Source organism: Capra hircus, chromosome 8 (genome assembly GCF_001704415.2).
Source record: "Capra hircus breed San Clemente chromosome 8, ASM170441v1, whole genome shotgun sequence".
NCBI classification, from domain to species: domain Eukaryota; kingdom Metazoa; phylum Chordata; class Mammalia; order Artiodactyla; family Bovidae; genus Capra; species Capra hircus.
Window position 1 is genome coordinate 109868361 of NC_030815.1, and position 20736 is coordinate 109889096.

The following is a 20736-nucleotide window of genomic DNA, read 5'->3' on the forward strand; positions in this document are numbered from 1 at the left end:
CCCTGCTCTAGCGCAATTTTCCTTCATTTTCAACAGAAAGTTAGCCTGCCTGAGGCTACACATCAAGACAGAGACAGGGGAGCAAGGAGAGTCAGGGTCAGGGATTTTTCTCTCTGATCTGGCACCTGCTTCTTCAGAGAACCCCAGCTCCTCTCAGCACTTCTTCCACCAACTGCTCGCATTTTTAAAGCGGACTGTTAACATTCCCACATTCCCTTTCATCCATTCTTTTTTTGCATGCTTGATTTCCTTAGAGATGACAACTTTGTATCAGTGATTTCACTTACAGATGATCTCCCAATGCCAAGAAACAAGGAATTAGCAATCAGACAAAACTGAAGCAGCAGCTTTTGCACAGCTCGGCAGACACAGGACCAGAGAGAATTCCAGAAATCAAACGGCAGCCTAACAACCAGCTATCCAGACAGAAAGCGGGGCCCAGGGGGCTGCACTCCTGGGCTGCAGGGTTCCCAGGCAACGGGCCCGGCTCCAGTCTGCCAGCCTGGCGCTGTCCACTGCGCCATGTCACCTCCACGCAGTCATGGAGGTGGCAGGCGACCCAGGGCCAGCTTGTCCCACAGAGACAAAGACGGCAGCACTTGGTGCAGCTCAGACATGGCCAGTCCCGGCTGGGACAAGCACTAGGGTTGAACACGGGTCACAAACCATCATCTACAGAACTGCATTCGCACTGCAGACACACTCTCTTTAGAGCTGGCATTTGGTGGAGAACATGAGTGTCACAGAACGTGGTGGTCTTTACAACACGGTTGTTATAAAAGCTAAGCCCCATGTGAGAAAAGTTGCTGTAACATCATCATAGCACCTTTGCTTCGAGAGAGAAAAAGGCAATGGTAAAAAGCTTTAATAATAGACTGTGTTTTTATAGGCAACCAATTAGCAGATTAATGAGCCATTTAAATTTCTTTACTTAAAATCAATATTCAAGAAAGATGAACCCCAGATGCAGCCTCTCACACTGACCCACAAACTAAGAACAAATGAAGCCAACGGTGACCCCGTCAGCGTGCTGTGGTGTCAACAGAACGAGCCCCCCGCCCCGAGCCCTGGCCCCCGGCAAAGAGATACGTGATTGTGCACTGCGCGACGATACCGTGAGGCGAGAACTTTGGTTCATGCAGTCGGCTGCCACAGAGGCTGCACCCCAAACCCGCAGCCCCGGCGCCCGAAGTCAGCCGTGTTCCTTCCACAACACCAGGTGGATGCTGTGGTCGGGCATGCTGGTGGCGAAGACCAAGCCCGTGTCGTTGTGCCCATCCAGTCCGTTCAGCCAGGACGCTTCGCCTGCCAGGAAACTGGAGCCCCTCTTGGATTTCCTGTACTCGGGGAGAGGCCAGCGGCTAATCAGGCTCTCTGTCCGCAAGTCCAGGATATACAGGTAGCGGTTGTCAAACAGCAGGGCAAAGATGTCTCCAAAGCCAAGCAAGGCCAGGTTTGCTATCTCAGGAGTCTTGATGACCCTGCAAGGATGAGAGTTAAGAGGCGTGAACCAGGCTTGAAGGCCACTGTGTATCTGCTGCGCTGCTGCCATCTTTTCTGGAGACATTTAAGACCGATACAGGGAACCTCCTGGTGGTCCAGTGGTGAGGGCTCCTTGACGCCACTGCAGGTGGCCCAGGTTCGATACTCAGTCGGGGAAGTGAGATCGCCCATCCCGTGAGCAGTGCAGTCAAAGGAAAAAACCAACACAAAATTCAAGCAAATTTAAAACTAAATGCACTTTCTTATAAAAAGGAAAATATGAGGACATAAAACTCAGCCTACTTTGGAAAAAAGGTGTGGGAAAAGAACCCTTCATAATAACATAACACAGGCATTTAAGGAAATGAACATTTATAAAAGCATAAAATGCCCATCTAAGCTGGAAAGGATCTTTCAGATTATCTCATTTAATATTTTCATTTCTAAGATGTGAAAACTGAAATCCAGCCAGGGTAAATACTCTGGCTAAGGCTTTACAACTAGCTAGTTACTCGTCAGAGGGAGCGTCTAACACTCCACTCTCAGTGGTGGGTAAAAACTGCTATACATCATCCCTTGCTTCCTGAACCCCTCGGATACCAGAATTTGAGGATGCTCGAGTCCCCTACATAGAACGGCGCAGTACGGCCAGCCCTCCACGGCCACAGATGCAGAGCACACAGACATGGAGGACAGACTGCACTGGCCGAGGGGAAGCCCCCAAGCCCAGAAAGAAGAGGGAAAGTCAAGTGATTTGGTGCTGCTCTGCTCTGCAGGTAGCAAGCCCAGGTTCTGCTCAAGGTAGTCTAGAGGCTGAAAATATAAAGTTTCCCAAATAATTCAGAAACATTTAATAATAATAGATTCATATTAAGTTAGAGAAAACTGGGAGAGCAGGGAGGACTGCTTTAACCGTCTCAGGCTGGCAGTTCATAAAACACTGATGATAAAGGCACAAGGGGGAGAGACTGTGTGAAGAGGAGCACACATTAAAACACCTGCTGTCAGCCTCTGCACGCTTAGTGAGGTGGAGCGCCAACATCCTCTTCAGAAGCACAGGGAAAAGAGCGACGGGACAGAGCTACGCGAGCTGCGGCGCCTGTCCGCGGGGGCCCACGTGACATCCAGTTTGCTCTACATCTTAACAAGGACACCGCAGCGAGTGTGGGCGCAAGACGTGAACCAGAGGAGACAGGGAGAAAATCACCAGTCATCACCCTTCGATAGTGAAGGACCTATGAGAGGCCCCGCACGAGGGGCTCCAGCAGGCAGGTCGAAGGGAAGAGCGCACAGAATCGGACTCCAGTCTGGGGCCAGGGAGGGAGGGGGACTCAGCATGAAGACAAAGACCTGTTCCTCACACTTATCAGGTCCAAAACTCAACTTCGCAGCCAAACCTGTTTCTCTTCGTTTCCTGGCTTGCTCACTCACCCAACCACTCAAGACAGGAAATGTGGCAGCCATCCAACTCTAAAGCCACAAGTCCAACCACCGAGGTCTACTGGTTTCACCTCCTAAATTCTCCGGAGTCACTCGCTGCAGCCTGAACTGCCACAGCTCGGACCTAGGACACTGCCTGCTGCCTGCACACTGCCCAGGGTCCCGCTGGTCTCCCCAGCTCTGCTCTTGGGCCTGTCAGTCATTTAACCTCCCACTTAAACTTTCACCTGTTACCACCTGATTCAAACTTGCAACCCCTCCACTGGCTACCCACTGTACTCCCATCTACAATGCTGGCCTTCTTTCAGTCACTCCAGCGCGCGGGGCTCCAGTTGGGCTCTGGGCCTTTCAGCAGACTGCACACTTGGCCTACCACGTTCCTCACTGCACACTTGCACCCCCAGCACTTAGCTAGGTGCATCTCCCCACCCTTAACAGCGTGGCCTGACCCTCCTCCTCAGAGAAGCTTTCCTTTACTTCTCAAACTAGGCAGGGTCTCAGTGTACCCCATTCCATGTTGCTCTTCTCCCAACCACTAAAATATCTGCATGCAGTCAGCTGTTTAATGTCAGCCTTTCCTGGTTCAACATGTCTGCAAGCTTGGTAAGTACTTCTGCTGGTTCCCAGGGTGCATCACAGCGCCTAACACACAGCTTAGGTAAGTAAGTATCTGCTAATGCCTAGAGCAGCAGTGCAGTGAGTTACGGGAAAACACAAATTCCTACAAGACAGAGTCAAAGAGGGCTGGGGACACCGGGCGAGTCTCAAGCCCCACATCACTGACAAAGCAGAAAAAGACCAGGAGCTTGGAAAACTGAATGGCTAGGGGATAAGACTTGAGGCTGGGAGGATAAAAGTCAAAGTCACTCAGTTGTGTTGGACTCCTTTGTGACCCCATGGACTATACAGTCCATGGAATTCTCTAGGCCAGAATACCAGAGTGGATAGCCGTCTTCCCAACCCAGGGATCAAACCCAGGTCTCCCACATTGCAGGTGGATTCTTTATCAGCTGAGCCACAAGGGAAGCCCAAGAATACTGTAGTGAGTAGCCTATCCCTTCTCCAGGGGATCTTCTCGACCTAGGAAACTGAACCAGAGTCTCCTGCATTGCAGGCAGATTCTTTGCCAGCTGAGCTACTAGGGAAGCTCTAAACTGACTTCAACGACTCAAGCACAAACCTGCTGCAGGACTGAACACAGGTCTTGACAGGCTCATAGCACCTTGCACTTTGATTACTTTAGAACTGCAGACAGACATCCCTGCTGCGCCGCCTGCGCCCTGCCTGCTGCACTGAGGTAGCCTCACTCAGCAGAACGCATCGCATCTTATCTGTGGAGCAACACGCTGCTGCTGGCGCTTTGTGCCTTTTCAATTAGCATCGAAGCTTAAGGAACACAACCCAGTACTGGCAACTGAGGCCACAGTCACAGAACTGTTTAACCCCATTAAGAAAGGTTGTTTTATTCATGTGAGGAAGAGGGGGGGAGTAAGAGACAAAATATCCCCTTTTTCAAAAGAAAAAAACCTGAACTTAGCACTTGCAAGCAGCAAGCAACTGTGCAGGTTTATTGGTTACAGCTGGTATATCCAAACAGCAAAAGCCAACAGAACCTTCATCTGGAATCTGGACTCCACCTGCCATTCTTACAGGAGAAAAGCAGGTGCAGGATCAAATGAAACCTTTCTAGCCTCTAGGCATGAAAAAGATCACAACCCCTTTCTTCCACCCTGCCTCAGCACCACTCTCTTCCAAACTTTAATTCAAACAAAAACATTAGTAAGCTATCGAAGATCTGACTTTCCCATGGTGACTACAGTCGCTCTCTGGGGCGGACTGGCTGCGCAGCCCTCTCAGATACCAGAATGCATGGCTGCTCACGTCCTTCGGGCGTAATGGTGCGGTATCTGCATATGACCTAGACACATCCTCCGGGATATTTCAAATCATCTCTAGGTTACTTGCACCTGATGCAGTGTAAATACTATGAAAACAGTTGCTGATGCATGGCAAATTCAAAATTCTGCTTTTGGGAACTTTCTGAAAATTAAAAAAAATTTTCCATCCTCAGTTGGTTGAATCTGTGGGTGCAAAACCCATTGCCAACTGTACTTCAATTTCTTACGTTGCAAACAATCAAGTTCTTTCAAAAGTTCCTTCTCTCTGGCTTGCTGCTGTCTGCTGGATGATCCAGCCATGGATGGACGGACGGATGGAGGGGTGGGTGGGGGCTGGGCTAGGGTGAGTTGTGGGATGTTTGGCCAGGCCCCTAACCTCTCTCAGCTTCAGTTCCCCAACCTGTAAAATGAAGAGCTTGGACTAATATTTTCTAGGATTTGTTCCAGTCTGTTTTGTCAGTGTGCAATTATCAATTATTCCTAGAAATTATTCTGATAGCTTGGAATTCTAACTGGTTAGAAATGTAGATCTGAAAAAAAAAAGTAGTAGTGTCTGTCTGACTCCAGGAAGCCAATAATGAGGCTGTAACTTTACGACCAAAGATGGGTGGTCAGCTGCTGGCTGGCAGGATCAGATCCCATTCGAGCTGACCTCTAAACAGTCACACATAAAAACAATGAAGACCAACTGTTCAATTTTTGTCTCCAGGCAGTCCTTTCTGAAGCACGCCGAGTGAGTGAGTGAAGTTGCTCAGTCGTGTCCGACTCTTTGCGACCCCATGGACTATAGCCTATCAGGCCCCTGTATCCATGGGATTTTCCAGGCAAGAAGGCTGGAGTGGATTGCCATTTCCATCCAGGGGATCTTCCTGACCCAGGAATCGAACCCAGGTCTCGCTCATTGCGGGCAGACGCCTTACCGTCTATGAGCCACCAGGGAAGCATGCTATGGAACACTAATTCTGTGAGCTGCCAATAGGCACTCCTCCAAGCAAGGGCACCATGCCAACGTGTGTGAGGTACAGTAGGTTAAACAAAGTACAACAGGTTTCTTTATGTAGGGCTTCTCAGACGTATTAATAACACAGACTGTCAGGTCCCAAGCTAGATCCTCACTCAGTTCAGTCGCTCAGTCGTGTCCAGCTCTTTGTGACCCCGTGAACTGCAGCACGCCAGGCCTCCCTGTCCATCATCAACTTCTGGAGTTTGCTCAAACTCTGTCCATCGAGTCAGTGATGCCATTCAACCATCTCATCCTCTGTCATCCCCTTCTCCTCCTGCCTTCAATCTTTCCCAGGTCTTTCCATCACGTTGCCAAAGTACTGGAGCTTGAGCTTCAGCATCAGTCCTTCCAATGAATATTCAGGACTGATTTCATTTAGGACTGATCCTCATTAGAGGCAATTAATTTAATCTCTACTGGTGAGACAAATGAGGCACAGAGAGGTTAAGAAACTTAGAGAACTAGGTCTTAAAGCAAGGTTTATTTATCACCAAAGTAAGTTCTCTTGATTACCACACAGCACTGGCTTCCGCCAGCCTCCAATATGTTACCATATACTGCCATCTCCAAGAGGGGTCCATGGTATGCAGGGAATCACAAAACTGTCTCTAGGCCTCTATTCCATTGGAGAGAAAGCCCGCAGGCTGTGACATTCTCTAAGGATCTCTGTCTTTCTACTAGTCAACAGAAGGTCACTTGATTCCTAAATGCACAGTTTCAAAATGACCAGGACGAAGAACTTAAGATGTTACAACTAGAGGAAATCTGAAAGCCCTCTTCGTCTAAACTCTTCATTTTCCAGAAAACCTGGCAGGAGAATCCAGACATTGGGAAAGGGGAAGTTAGCTCTGAGTTAAGCAGCAGGACTGGGCTTGTCTGGTGGTGCAGTGACGAAAATCCACCCGCCAGTGCAGAAGACTCAAGAGCCGCGGGTTTGACCCCTGGGTGGGGAAGATCCCTCGGAGGAGGAAATGGCAGCCCACTTCAGAATTCCTGCCTGGAGAATTCCACGGACAGAGGAGCCCGGTGGGCTACGGTCCATGGGGTCTCAAGAGTCAGATGTGACTGAGCACACAGCACCTAACAAGAGGGACTAGAAGCTGAGTCTCTACAGTCTAACACGTAACTCGTTCTAACTTAATTCCTGCCTTATAGCACCTAAGAAGAGGGACTAGAAGCTGAGTCTCTACACTCTAACACATAACTCGTTCTAAATTACTGCCTTTAAAATATTTTTGTGTGAGATTTTCAGCACAGCATCATTCACAGCTAATGTGAGTAAACATTTCCCCAAAACAAGTTATTAACTAGTTTCTCCAAATACTGTTTTGTCTTTATTATTAAACTGCAACAGCCTACTAACGGTAAGGGCCCAGGAAGTATTACCTGAGAATATCGTAACTGGCAAAGTCCCACTGATAGAGGCCCAGCGCCGAGCTACAGACGATGTATTTGCCGTCGAAATGGAGTCTTGGCTGCAGGCAGATACTTCTATCTTCAGAGACAGACAACGTCTTTAAGCACTTACAGTTAATTTCTCTCCCAATTGGCCAAATCTACAGATAAAAGAAAATTAGGAAAGATGATAGATCACATCACCAGAGAAAAACCTGTTTTTAAACAATGTGGCTTGTGTTTGCTTAAGTCAGAAATAAAGTGAAGTGAACTGGAAACACCACAGGCTTTACAGCTGAGGCAGGGGGGGTTCAAATTCTTATTTGGCACCTATGTGTTGTGTAATCTTGGGTAAAATATTCAACCTCTTCTAAACCCGAGTTCCTGCCATGAAGATAGATAGTGCCTACCATATGCAACATTTTAGAAGATACAACAAAAATATATGTCAGAGTGCTCTGTAAACTTTTTGCAAATTGCTTTTATTATTATACTAATAAATATTTATGTTTTCATACTTCAGATCTAAGAATGGAGGAGGGCAGGAGATATATGTCTTAAGAAAATGGTAAGAACGCAGTGAAGATAAATTTCTGTGGATTTTCCCGCTTCATTTATAAATCAGAGTTAGAAACTGCCTAGAACACAGAGAAAAGGAATCCATTCTCTTTCCAATGGGTTTAAGAGGGCTTAGACTGAAGACTTTCCTGCCTCCCTTGAAATATTTCCCTGTGCCACACTCTCTCATGAAGCAAATTAATCGAGGGAAAAAAACCTCACCTTGATCTCATATTTGTCTGCACTTAAGAGGATGTAGTCTCCAGGGCTGTGCAAGAGAGACCTGACTTTGCACTTCTGCAAGACCACCTAGAAATAATACATATCCATGTTATAGAAAGACGCTTTTAGTACTATATACATCCCTTTTAAGTAAAATATGAAAAAGAGCTCAAAATGATATGGTATGTGGGTAATCTATAACTCTACGTTAACTAGAACTCAAGTTAACCCTTACTAAGAGTTTTATTATAACCAGATTCTCTAGGCTACCAACAGGATCCAAAAGTGTCTAATATTGGCAGCATTTACTCTCAGCTTTGGTCCAGAAGCAAACATTAGGACTGATTTTTTAAATCATAAGATGTGACGTCATAAAATGATAAAGAATAGGAAATAAAAAAATCCATACACGTTAATAGGTACAAATGACCTGTTTTCATTAAGTACATGCGTCATAAAGAGAAAAGACACTCTACTTGCGACCAGAATCTGTCATATGCTGACTCTGCAACCTTGGGCAGGACCATCTAAATTCTTCACCTGTTTCCTCATCTTTCAAAACAGAAGTTGGGGCACCTATTATCTCAGATAATCGCACTGAAAATGAAATAAAAAATGAAAATAAGTCTAATAGAAGCGAAAATCCCATGAGCACTTGGGATAATCTGTGAACACTAGGTTCTGGTTATTTTAGCATTAAATCAGCATCAGGTGAGAAGGGAGGCCAGGCTCACTCCCTCAGAAGCCTGGGTTGCAGATACAAATGAAACTTGTGGGGAGCTGCCCCATCACCTCAATTAATGTTCACAAGAACACGAGCAGACGATGAGGCTCTGGCCCTGAAGGGAAGAGTCTCTTGTCTCAGACATTATAGCCAGGTCCTAGCCCCAAATCCACTGTTTTTTAACTAACACTAAATTGTCTTATGTAACTTTTCTATTTAAATCTGAATGTGCCCAGTACAGGTTTTCTTTCCAGTTTTTAACTGTGGTAAAATACAGAACATAAAATGTAGAATCGCAACCATTTTCCAGCATGCAGTTCGGTGCTATTACTGGTCTCCCCACACAGTCACCCGCCCCACCCGGTCTAAAAGCCACTAGTCATCTTCCTTTGTCCCTGTAAGCTCAGCTGGCTTTGCCTCAAAGACAGCCTCCGCATGTGCCCTTCTCTCTCCCTGGCACCACCCAAGTCCAAGCCAGGGGTCTCTAACTGACCACTGAGCATCCACTTGTGACCCATTAGTGCCCCACTCAAATTCATTTTTTCACTCAGCAATTATCTTCTTAAAACAGGAATCACACCAGACTCTTGCTCAGAACTCATCAATTGCTTGCTACTACACTTAAGAATCATACAAAACCCTTAATAGGGTCTAGTAAAGCACACCAGACGGCCCCTGCTCCCACACCTCCCCCAAATGCAGCTCAGCTCCGCTCGTCTTCCAGGGCATCAGGTTATCAAAAGTTCTGGGTTCTTTCCCACCCCAGGGCCTCTGCACACACCGCACCCTCTGAAACACTCCTCTACTCTTTACACAGCTACCTCCAATTCATTCTTCATATTTGGCACCTTTTCTAAAAGCTTTCCCTCAATCAAACTAAACCAGACACCTTCCTAGACTTTCTCGGAGAACACTACACTCTTCCTCCCAATTTGTGATTATGTATTTATTTGTGAAATTATAGACTAATAACTATTTCCCCTACTAGACTAACACTCGTGTTAGGCCTGGGTCTACTTTGCTCACTGATATATACTCAGCCCCTCAAAGAACAGCACGATAGGCTCAAGAACAGTGTCTCTCCGTGGCATTTCCATTAACATGGCTTTTGATATTCACAGCAACTCTTTAAAACTAGAAGATATCACAATATTCTTTAAAAGATGCTGTAAATTTTTGTTTCACTTCTTCTAAGATTTTCTCCTTCTTCCTCCCTCACATTAAAAAAGCAAAAACCAGTTTACTCATGTCTCCCACTCACCACATTCCACCCTCTGCTTCTGACAGCCACCAATCTGTTCTCTGTATCTATGAACTTGGCTTCCCCCTTCTTCCGTACAGTTCACTTTTAAGAGACTGTACGGTATTTGCCTTTCTTTGACTTATTTCACTCAGCGTAATGTCCTTGAGGTCCATCCACGTTATCATAAATCGTAAGATTTCACTTTTTATGGCTACATAACATTTCAATATACATATCCATCCATCCGTCAATGAACACTCTGGTTGGTTCTGTATCTTGACTCTTACAGATAATACTGCAATGAACATGGGCATGCATGCATCTTTCTGAGTTTTCCAATTTCTTTGGATAGATACCCAGAAGAGGAATTGCTGGGTCACGTGGAAGTTCTATTTCTCATGTATTTTTCACAGTGGCTGCACCAATTTACATTCCCCTAAAAGTGAACAAAGTTCCTTTTTTCTCCACAACCTCACCAACAATGTGCTATTTCTTGTCTTTTTGGTAACGGCCATTCCAACTGGTATGAGGTGGTATCTCCTTCTGGTTCCGATTCACAGTTGCATCATCCTGATGACTATGTTGAACATCTTTCCATTCACTTGTAAGTCGCTGCTTTCATTTATTTCGACCTTCTTTGGGAAAATGTCTGTTCAGATCTTCTGCCCATTTTTTAATTAGACTGTTTGGTTTTTGCTCTTAAGTTGTATGATTTACATATTTTGGATATTAGCCCATGACCTATGATTTGTAAATGTTTTCTCCCATTCAGTAGGTTGCCTCTTAATTTTGTTGATGGCTTATTTTGCTGTGCAGCAGCTTTTTAGTATGATGCTTGCTTTATTCTTGCTTTTGTTGCCAGATTCAAAAAAATCACGGCCAAAACCTATGTCAAGATGTTCACTATGTTTTCTTCTAGTTTTATGATTTCAGGTGTTAAGTCTTTAATCAATTTTGAGTTAATTTCTATGTACCGTTTAAAACAGTGGTTCAGTTTCATTCTTTTGATGTGGCTTTTCAGTTTTCCCAACAAAATTTATGGAAGAGACTGTCCGTTCTCCATCATATATTCTTGGCTCCTTTGTCATAAATGAATTGACCATGGACACAAGGGTTTATTTCTGGGCTCTTAATTCTGTTCCATTGATCTCAGTGTCTGTTCTGCTGACATCACATTGCTTTAATTACTGTATCTTTGTCACATAGTTTGAAAGTGTGATGCCTGCAGCTCTGTGCCTTTTCAAGGGTTTTTTTTTTTCATGGTTGCATATGAATTTTAGGACTATTTGTCTTATTTCCTTGAAACATACCATTGGAACTTTGATGCAGACTGCACTGAATCTATGCGTTGCTTTGGAAAGTATGGACATTTGATTGTTCAAATCTGTGAGCATGAAGCAACTCTCCATTTATTTGTCTACTTCAGTTTCCTTCATTAATGTCTCATGGTTTTCAATACACAGGTCTTTCCGTTATATACTGATTAAATTTATTCCCAGGGTATTTCATTCTTTTTGATGCAACTGTACATGAGACTGTTTTTTCTTTACTTCTTTTTCTGATAGTTCTTTATTAGTGTACAGAAATGCAACAGATTTTGTATACAGATTTTATATCTTGCAATGTTACATGTTTTAGTTCTACCAGATTTCTGATGCCGTCACCAAAGTGCTATCATGCATTCGCAAATCCGGAGAGTTCTGCCTCTTCCTTTCCCACACAGATGCCTTTTCTCCTGCTGCTGCTCTGGCTGCAACTTCCCATTACACGCTGAAGAAAAGTGGCTAGAGACCAGCACAGTGGTGTTTCAGAGAGCCTGCACCTCTCTCTCTGTTCCACTTCCAGCAAGAGCTTTCTTTTTCAAAATGAAAATTGCTTTTCTGATTTAAAAAGAAACGTGCTTATCCTAAAGGGAAAAAGGTACTCACAACTTCACAAGAAATAATCACCTTCAACATTTCGGTGCAAAAACACATTCAGAAACTATCATCATACTCTACGTAGCTTTTCATATAACCTGTTTTACTCACCCGCTCTGTCCACCTAATATACTGTGAGCATCCTCCCATGTCCATAGCCGCTTGTTCACTAACTTACCGAGCGTCTTTCACACGCTGGTCACTGCTGTACGCCATCATGCCTTGGGGTTGCATCTATTCCATCTTATGGCTCATCTGCCACTTACGAGTCAGAGTCTGCCATCCTCCAACCCGCCCCCAGCTTCCCCACCCTCGGCAAGAGCGATGTCAGCATCAGTGAGTCTTCTTACCTTGGTGACCCACTCTGTGTGCCCGGTGAGCGTGTTCAGGCAGGTCCCAGCAGATAGAGCCCACACCTTCACAGTGAAGTCTGCAGAGCCACTCACCAAGATGTCCAGCTCGTCATTGTAGTCGACACTGAACACTAGTATACACAACACACACCAAGTTAACACACGCCTTTGCCTGCGGGTCATGTATGAGTCAGTAACACTTATTCTTCCTAGCTGCCCAATTATGTAATTTCTTAACCAGAACTACTGTAAGAAGGGTGCTTTCTCAACTAGCATTTTTTCCCTAAAAAAAAAAAAAAAAAAATACCCATTTCAAAATTCTTATTATAGCTTATTATCCTAAGTCTCTCATATTTGTGCTAGCTTCAGAGTCAAACAAGTGTAGGAGATCCTGGCATTTCTTCTCAGGATGGAGAAGAAAAATAGGTGGACCTACTGAGATTTGTACTATTTATTGCAGTAAGATAAAATGTCAAGAGTATTCACACTCAGGAAAAGGCAGTGTAATGAGAAAAACAAAGCAAAGGTCTTAAGCTCAGACTGAGCCATTCTCTCAAACCGTCTGATTTTCTTCAGACCTATATCCCTGGCACCTAAAACAGTTCCTGAGTATAACAACTACTTGTTTTCAAATACCTGTCAAGCTCTAAAGGGACACCAGGGACCCAGAGATGAAGACGCTGCTCTTTTCTTTAAGGAACTCTGACTAAGTGAGGGATGGAGAAGGAAGTCCAAAAAAAAAGTAAACGTTTACCTCTTGCTAGGGAAACACCAAGGAGAATGACTAACTCTGCCCAGGGCTATCAGGGAGGACTTCAGGGAAGAGGCGATATTGGAGGTGGGCCCTGAAGGATGAGTAGAGTTTATCAAGAAAAGAAAGAGAATACTGCAGGTAGAGGGAACAGCAAAGGCACGGAGTTAGGAGAAGCCACAGCAATGTCTTGGGAACTGTAAGGAGGAAATTTTTTAGAACAGGGCTCTCTAAGCTGAGCAGGTGTAAAATCACCTGGAACAGGTGCGATCCTTGACAATGTAGAATACTGCACTCAGTTGGATACATAAGCTCTATATTAAATCATGTATCTTCAAATATTAACTACTACAAACAAGTGATAGCAGCCTGAAGAAAAATGTACAGGATGACACACAAAATGGGGAGGTACAGATTCGGTGGGGTTTATGGTGTTTTTCTTTTTGCCATAAAACAGCTAAATTTACTTTAAAGAATTACTGAGCACCATGCAAGGAATTCAGGACCTAAGGGTGAAAAAGACAGGTGGGATCCCTGCCCTTCCAGAAATGACAGGTTGGTGGGGAACCAGTTACCATACTCACTTGGATGACGGGTGTTACACAGGTTACTGGAAGCCTACAGCAGAGAAACTCAACCTGTTTAGGGTGTCCAGGAAGGCGCTCGTAAATGTGATGCTCAAGAGCACAGACTGTGACTCTCAGAGGCAAATGCAGCGGGTAATGGGGGGCGGGGGAGGAGAAGGGAACGCGATCACACAATTTCTACACAACGCTCCAGGATACGATGTGCCAGAGGAGACGCTCTGGTCCAAAGGCTTCGTTCAGATGACCAGCTTACAGACTAAGGCTGCTGCAACCTCATCAGGAAATATGCAGCTATCTCCTTTTCATCTTGTCTCTCAGCAGCGAGATTAACATCAACCAAGCTCCAATTTGGTGTAATCTGTGTAGGAAGGATTTCCAGTCCTAATTCCACAAATAAAGTGGACTAAATTTGCATTTACTCAATTTGGAGGCATGGAATTCGGTCAAAACGAAGGGGGCCGGCTGTGCAAACAGGGACTAAACGAGACAGAAGAAAAGAAGAGCCGCCTCTCCTCGCCTGAGGGTGCGCAGGCATTACGGGGTGAGAAATGGGCCACGGAGAGCAAAATTCGAGGTGGAATTGTAAGAATAACCTGAACACAGGGATTAACTGTACTGACTGAAAATGCAGGGGGAATGACTGCTTGAATTAAAAAAAAAAAAAACCCAAAAACAAAAGAGGGATCACATTCTTGGCCCCTGGCTTTAAGCAATGTGGTTAAAGTAACTGCGGAAAGCCTTGAAGAAAGGCGACCCACCCGCCCCCGTGTGCCCCCGGAAGTGCTGGGTCCTGGCTCCGGAACTCCACTCCCAGCAGGCCACAGTGTTGTCAAAGGAGCCTGTCACAAGCTTCTGCTCATCAAACTTCACCGCAGCACAAGTGTGGGTCTGGATGCCATAAACACATTGCCCTGTGCTCACATCCCACAGTTTTGCAGACAAGTCATCTGACCCTTCAAGAGAAAAACAGGGAGGTTAATAAGAAGACAAACACTAAGGAAGTAACATCAGTCCCCAAAGATGGCATCCTTAAAGGAGAACCTTAACTTCCTCCAGCACTCCCACTTTATAGCTAGGGAAAACCAAAGGAGAGAGAGGAACATAGCCTGTTCTGCATCGCCAAAACAGTGCTAGCAGCCCTGGGACCGACTCCAAGCCTTGGTTTACTCCTTTTCCCTAAATGTTCCAGGTTATAGAGCCGTGTCAGACTGGCGCATCCCTTGGTGCGTCCACTTATAAACTTCCCTAAATCTCTGGCTATCATAAGCTCTCTCTGACTTAAGCTTAAAACGATGGGAATTACCTATCACTGCATGTATACACTTGCCTGCCTGTCCATTATCCAACAACTCTGAACAAACAAAGAACGCTGAAATAGTAAAGCTGTAGGCTGGAACATGTTCCACTCTAAGGCAAGTCAAAGACAAGCCCCGATCGATCACTGGTTAACTTCTATAAAGGCTAACTGCTAATTTCTTGAGCCATCCCAAAATGTGTGAAGGAGCTTCAAAGAAAACAAGACATACATAAACTATTCCCAGACGTTCACAACAATTCAGCAAAGAGTTTGTAAAGTCTCTTAAGATTATGCAAAATAAAAAGCAGGTTTTACTTCTGCCTCTGATGAAAACTGCGTAACAATTCACAACACTACTGCTTAGTAACCAAGTCACGTCTAACTCTTTGTGGCCCCATGGCCTGTAGCCCACCAGGCTCCTCTGTCCGTGGCATTTCCCAGGCAAGAGTACTGGAGCGGGCTGCCATTTCCTCCCCCGGGGGACTGTGCAGAGCCAGGGATCGAACCCACGTCTCCTGCACTGCAGGCAGATTCTTTACCACTGAGCCACTGGGGAAATCACATTTAAAATCCTAATGTTTAATTCATGTTTCACAATTTATCTTTATAAAATATTAAGAATTAACAAAGAGAAAGTCATTTTGAAGATACATAAATGTAATTCCTGTAATAAGGACATGGTATCTTGGAAAGGCACCAACTGATCAGTTTTCCAAAAGCTTACATGACTAAATAAAGCCAGCCACAATTCGACCTTTAAGACTGATCAAGAGCCACTGTTTCAGACAACGGAAAAATATCTATCAGTTATGAAAGAGCAGAGCAGAAATTTCAGCCTGGGAAATCCATGTGAGAGCAAACTCGGATGAAGGCTCTATTTGTTGTCATTTTACTAATCAGGGATTCAGTTTCCTTTCTATAAAATGAAAGGTGAGACTTGGCTAGTGGTTCTCAAAGGCATATGAGGCATCAGAATCAACTGGAGAACTTTATCAAGACATACATGCTAGGCCTTATCTTCAGAGATTCTAACTCAGAACATCTGAGGCAAGAGCCAATAATCAGAAAAACTTGCCAGGTGAACTTATTAGCAATGCACTGAGCACCAATGAGCTAAGAACAATACTATCCGATAGAAAGATAAGGCAAGCCACATACGCAATGAAAATTTTTCTAGTATTTACTTTAAAAAGTAAAAAAAAGGGGAAATAATTTTAAACTCAGTACGCCAAAAAACATTATCAGCTAACGTAATCAATATAGAAATTTATTAATGAAATGGTTCACATTCTAAGTCTTCAAAATCCAGCAAGCATTTCCTGTTTCACATCTCAGTTTGAGCTAGCCGTTATCTCAGGTGTGGTGAGTGGCTACCACAATGGACAGCACAGGTCCAGATAACCTTTAAGGTCCTCTCAGATTTTTGGCAGAGTCAACATTTTGTGGCTCTATTTCTAGGAAGCTGAAGCAGGGAGAGAAAACACGTCTGGCCCTAGCTGAGCTTGGTTCTGATTTACGGCCAGTGTTTCACAGTTGTCTTCACTCATTCAACCCATTTTAGAGAACTTTTATGTCAGGCAGGTGCCGGGAGCCAGCACGGGAGATCCCATCCATGACAAGGTCATGCGGAGAGGCCTGAGGGGCAAGGCGAGTCAGGCTTCAGGGGTTCCCCCTGGGTTTTCCTGAGCATCTACCTCGAAACCAAAACCTGTCTGTTTACCGTCTGCTATACAATACTCTACTGACATTACCACCTTTTCTCTGGAAAGAGTTAATTAAGAGCTCCAGTTAACACTCTCCTGCATATGAAAAGAATGCTTCAGCTCAAACCCCTTTAATGGCTCTCTAACTTGCCTAACAGTTGGGGACTTTACAATTCAGGGATTGTTTACCGCCCCCAACCGTGAGAGGCACAAAGCTCAAAGTATCTTAAAGATACAGAGCCTTTTAGAGCTAAGAATTAGTTTGGTGAAGAGTTTGTTGAGTCAATGACTGCTGCCAGGCTTCCATATCCTTTATCTTTTAGGCACCTGGGAGGATATTAATCAACGCAATTGGAATGCAGAAATAGGAATATAGTAGTTTTGATGTTAGCCACACTAGACTTTTGAGTTAATTACTTTTCTCTTTGTTATAAATCACTGTACTTCTTTCATCGTTATAAATTATTGTGTCTTGGCTATGTAACAATGTAACTTTATTCAGTGCTTTCTGAGAGTGGCACCAGACTTTGGGAAGAACAACACTGTTAGGGCAAATAAGTCTTCTGGTTGACAAACCCTTATCAGGAAAGGGCCGTAAAATGTTAATTGGCCTTCTGGCCAGAAGATGATGTAAATCACGTAAGACTTGTGTACACAACTAGATATGCAGAGAGAGAGAGCCTGGTCTCAATAAGAGTCAGGGCTGCTGACGCTGCCTAATTTTATATTACCAATTGATCTCTATGTACAAAAAAAAGATATAAAAAGCGTTTGCAACAATAGAGGATGGGTCAGTCACTGTTCTGGTTTCCCCTGTGTGGTCTGTTCTCCTTCTCTCCTTTTCTGGCTGAATTCCCATCTGGAGGGGGAGGCTCGCCATGTCTTCTTACTTGCCCCAGCTTCTAAGATCCGTGAGAGAGGGAGCCCAAGGCGAGGCACCCCCAATACTCAAGCGGGCGCCGGTGGCCCAACGCAGACGGTGCAAGTTCCTAGTCTGGAACTTTATGGTTTTCCACATAAACCAAGTTATTCAGCCTCTTTCTCCACTAAATTCCCCACTATACTATTTCTTCCTAATCTCTCTTATATTTCTAGTTAAATAATTCTTTCTAAGATGCCAAATTACCTGGATCCGCTTCAAATTACCCTGGATCCACCGGGGCTGGACCCCGGCAGGCAGGGATCCTGCTCTTATGATGCTTGGTCTTCCAAGGAAGACAGAAAGGCTAAACAAGCAGTAACAACTCAGTAAAGTGGTGGGCATGCAGAAGCCCACAGCAAATCCGAGGAGGGGACGAAAGGAGACAGCACCCCAGATGAGGTTCCGCTGGGTTCACGGCTGCGCTCCTCAGTGTCAAGGGCTTCCACAAACGCCCTAGGAGATGGCACGCCCGGCTCCACACTACACACTCTGATTTGCTGTGAAGCCAGGCCTTGGTGTAGGACTGTTTGAAGAAGGAATTTCATGGCTTAAAAAATACCCAAACTTGGGACTTCCCTCGTGGTCCAGCGGTTAAGACTCCAAGCTCCCAATGCCAGTGGCACGGGTTAATCACTGGTCAGGGAACTAAGACCTCACATGCCACATGGCACCATCAAAAATAAATAAATAAGAATAAATACTCTACAAAATTAAAAATTTTTTTTCAATATTAACAAGTTGAAATCTAAAGGATGAATAAAGTGATCAGCACTCTCCCCAATCAAAAAATAAAATAAAATATCAACAGTATACGCCAGACCTCAGCCAAACTTTTTCTGTAAAAGACTGGACAGTAAAATGCCTTAGTCTTCTTGAGCACAGGCTCTGGGGCAGTCACCCCACTCTGCTGGCTCTGGCCCCTGTGGTTTGTGGTTTACCAATCCCGGGAATGTAACTATTTAAGTACCTATTAAATACCTCTATTTATTACAGAAACATACGTGAACACGCATTAGGGTCGATTCATAAAGAACTCTTTGAACCCATTTTATTAATAAAAACTATGTAGGAATCACTGGCAATGCTTGTCAAAATGCACTGCCTCAAACACCCTGACAACAGTTCAGTGTGACTGGGAAGTCGTGGGAAAGGTCAGGATGGCGAACTGGGTGGGGAGGGTGCTCAACTATGACCTCATCTGCATTTCTGAAAGACCTCTGTGGCAGCATCACCGGAGAAGACGTGAAGGGGAGCAAAGCTGGAAGCAGGAAGGCCACTTATAAACCAGGACGGAGGATACACCATAAACCAGGACGGAGGATACACCAAACGTGGCCTATACGTCAAAGGGTTACTATTCAGCCTCAAAAAGGAAGGAAACTCTGACACAGGCAACCACATGGAGGAACCACGGAGACATCATGCGAAGCGACATAAAGTCGGTCACAAAAGAGCAAATGCTGCTCAGAGTCCACCCAAGAGGTACCTAGAGCGCTCACATTCAGAGAAAGTAGCATGGTGGTTGCCTGGGGCTGTGGGAGGAGAGGAGGTGTCAGTGATTAATGAAGACGATTTCACTTTGAGAAGATGCAGAGAGTTCTGGAGACTGACGGTGGTGATGTCCGTGCAACAACAAGAATGTACTTAATGGCACTGAACCGTGCATTTAAAATGGTTAAAATGGTAAATCTTCTATTTTCCCACAATTTGTTAAAAAAAAGGGGGGGGGGAGGAGATTATCCAATGTTAAAGAGGAAAACATTAGGCCGTTCAATTTCACACCATAATAAACATCAGAGAACAATCAGGCTGGGCTGCACTCCGTTTTACAAGGCATAAGCCTAACTTCGACTGCTAAGCCTTTAGGAGCCATTATTCCATCCTCTCTTGCTTTGTGTCAACCTTCTTCACAGACTCTCATTTGCTGTGCTGACCAACCCAACACGTTTTCAAAGAGGTCATCAATGACACTGTGTAGAGAGCAAAGTGAAATAACTGAATGCAGACTATTTTTCATTACATGAAAGGGGGAGAAAGCCCTCTCAATTCAGAGAACAGGGGGAAAACAGTAATTACAGACACGGGTAATGCAACAGAGGTGAGCAGAAAAATAAGCTGCAATGCAAACAGAGTAAGCTATCTTATCAAGCTAAGTTTAAATATTTAACCGGTAGAATCAGATCTCAGCTCTCAAACCACCTGAGTCATTTGACTCTGTTAACCAACTGAATAAACATTTACTAGTGCCTCTTTCGGAGAAGGCAATGGCACCCCACTCCAGTACTCTTGCCTGGAAAATCCCATGGACGGAGGAGCCTGGTAGGCTGTAGGTTGCCAAGAGTCAGACACGACTGAGTGACTTCACTTTCACTTTTCACTTTCATGCACTGGAGAAGGAAATGGCAACCCACTCCAGTGTTCTTGCCTGGAGAATCCCAGGGACGGCGGAGCGTGATGGGCTGCCGTCTGTGGGGTCGCACAGAGTCGGACACGACCGAAGCGACTCAGCAGCAGCAGCAGTGCCTCTTCGATTCTCCTTTTAAAACCCTATTACCCTTCTGCCTCTTCGCCTCTCCCCAATCCACCCTACACTGTGCATCCTTTCTCCTCTCTCCATCTCCTTCTAAAATCTCACCTGCAGCCACAGTTATGATGTGACTAACTCCTAAATCATTCTCTCTAGCCGTGAGCACTCTCGAAAGCTCTTACCCTGCATCTGCAGATATTACGGGAATCTCCACTTCACGTCCAATCAGATTCAGTTCATCCCACACTGAACTCCATCCATCCTCTTGACTTTGTCCTCAGTTTCTATTCTTTCACTAGTGCTACCTTCGCATTCATACACGCAGCTAGACGACTTCGGTCATCTTTGAAATATCCCTATTCCTTGCCATATACCCAATTCACTGCCAAATCCTGTCATTTCTGTTTCAATAGCTGCTCTTTCATTCAACTGCTACTTTCAAAAATCTCTACCCTTAGTATCCTGTTATCTAGACCTATTTAAACTCATCTGAACTGCAACAGACTAGTAGTTTAATTTGGAAGCTCGAGATCTGTTAAAAGGTATCAGAAGAGTTAATATCTCCTGGGGGAACACTTTAGAAACGGCAGGGTGGCTTCACTGTCACAGCAAGGCCATCACTGGCCTCCGCTCGGCAGAGCCCAGGGACGCTGGACACACGGCAGCGCCTGCAGGGCACAGAGAGTCCGCCGTGCTCTGCATGGCATCTCGG

At 45.0% G+C, this 20736-nt stretch overlaps 1 protein-coding gene across 1 annotated transcript in view; it reads right to left on the reverse strand.

The window, feature by feature from the left end:
• FBXW2 (F-box and WD repeat domain containing 2) overlaps window positions 839-20736 on the reverse strand; it is a 29958-nt gene continuing 10060 nt past the window's right edge. The window contains exons 4-8 of the mRNA XM_018052700.1: window positions 14334-14528; window positions 12235-12368; window positions 7999-8085; window positions 7210-7379; window positions 839-1481 (exon numbers count right to left, since the gene is read on the reverse strand). Of these exons, the coding sequence (XP_017908189.1) occupies window positions 1193-1481; window positions 7210-7379; window positions 7999-8085; window positions 12235-12368; window positions 14334-14528 (875 nt within the window). The 3' untranslated portion in view covers window positions 839-1192. The remainder of the gene's footprint in view (window positions 1482-7209; window positions 7380-7998; window positions 8086-12234; window positions 12369-14333; window positions 14529-20736) is intronic.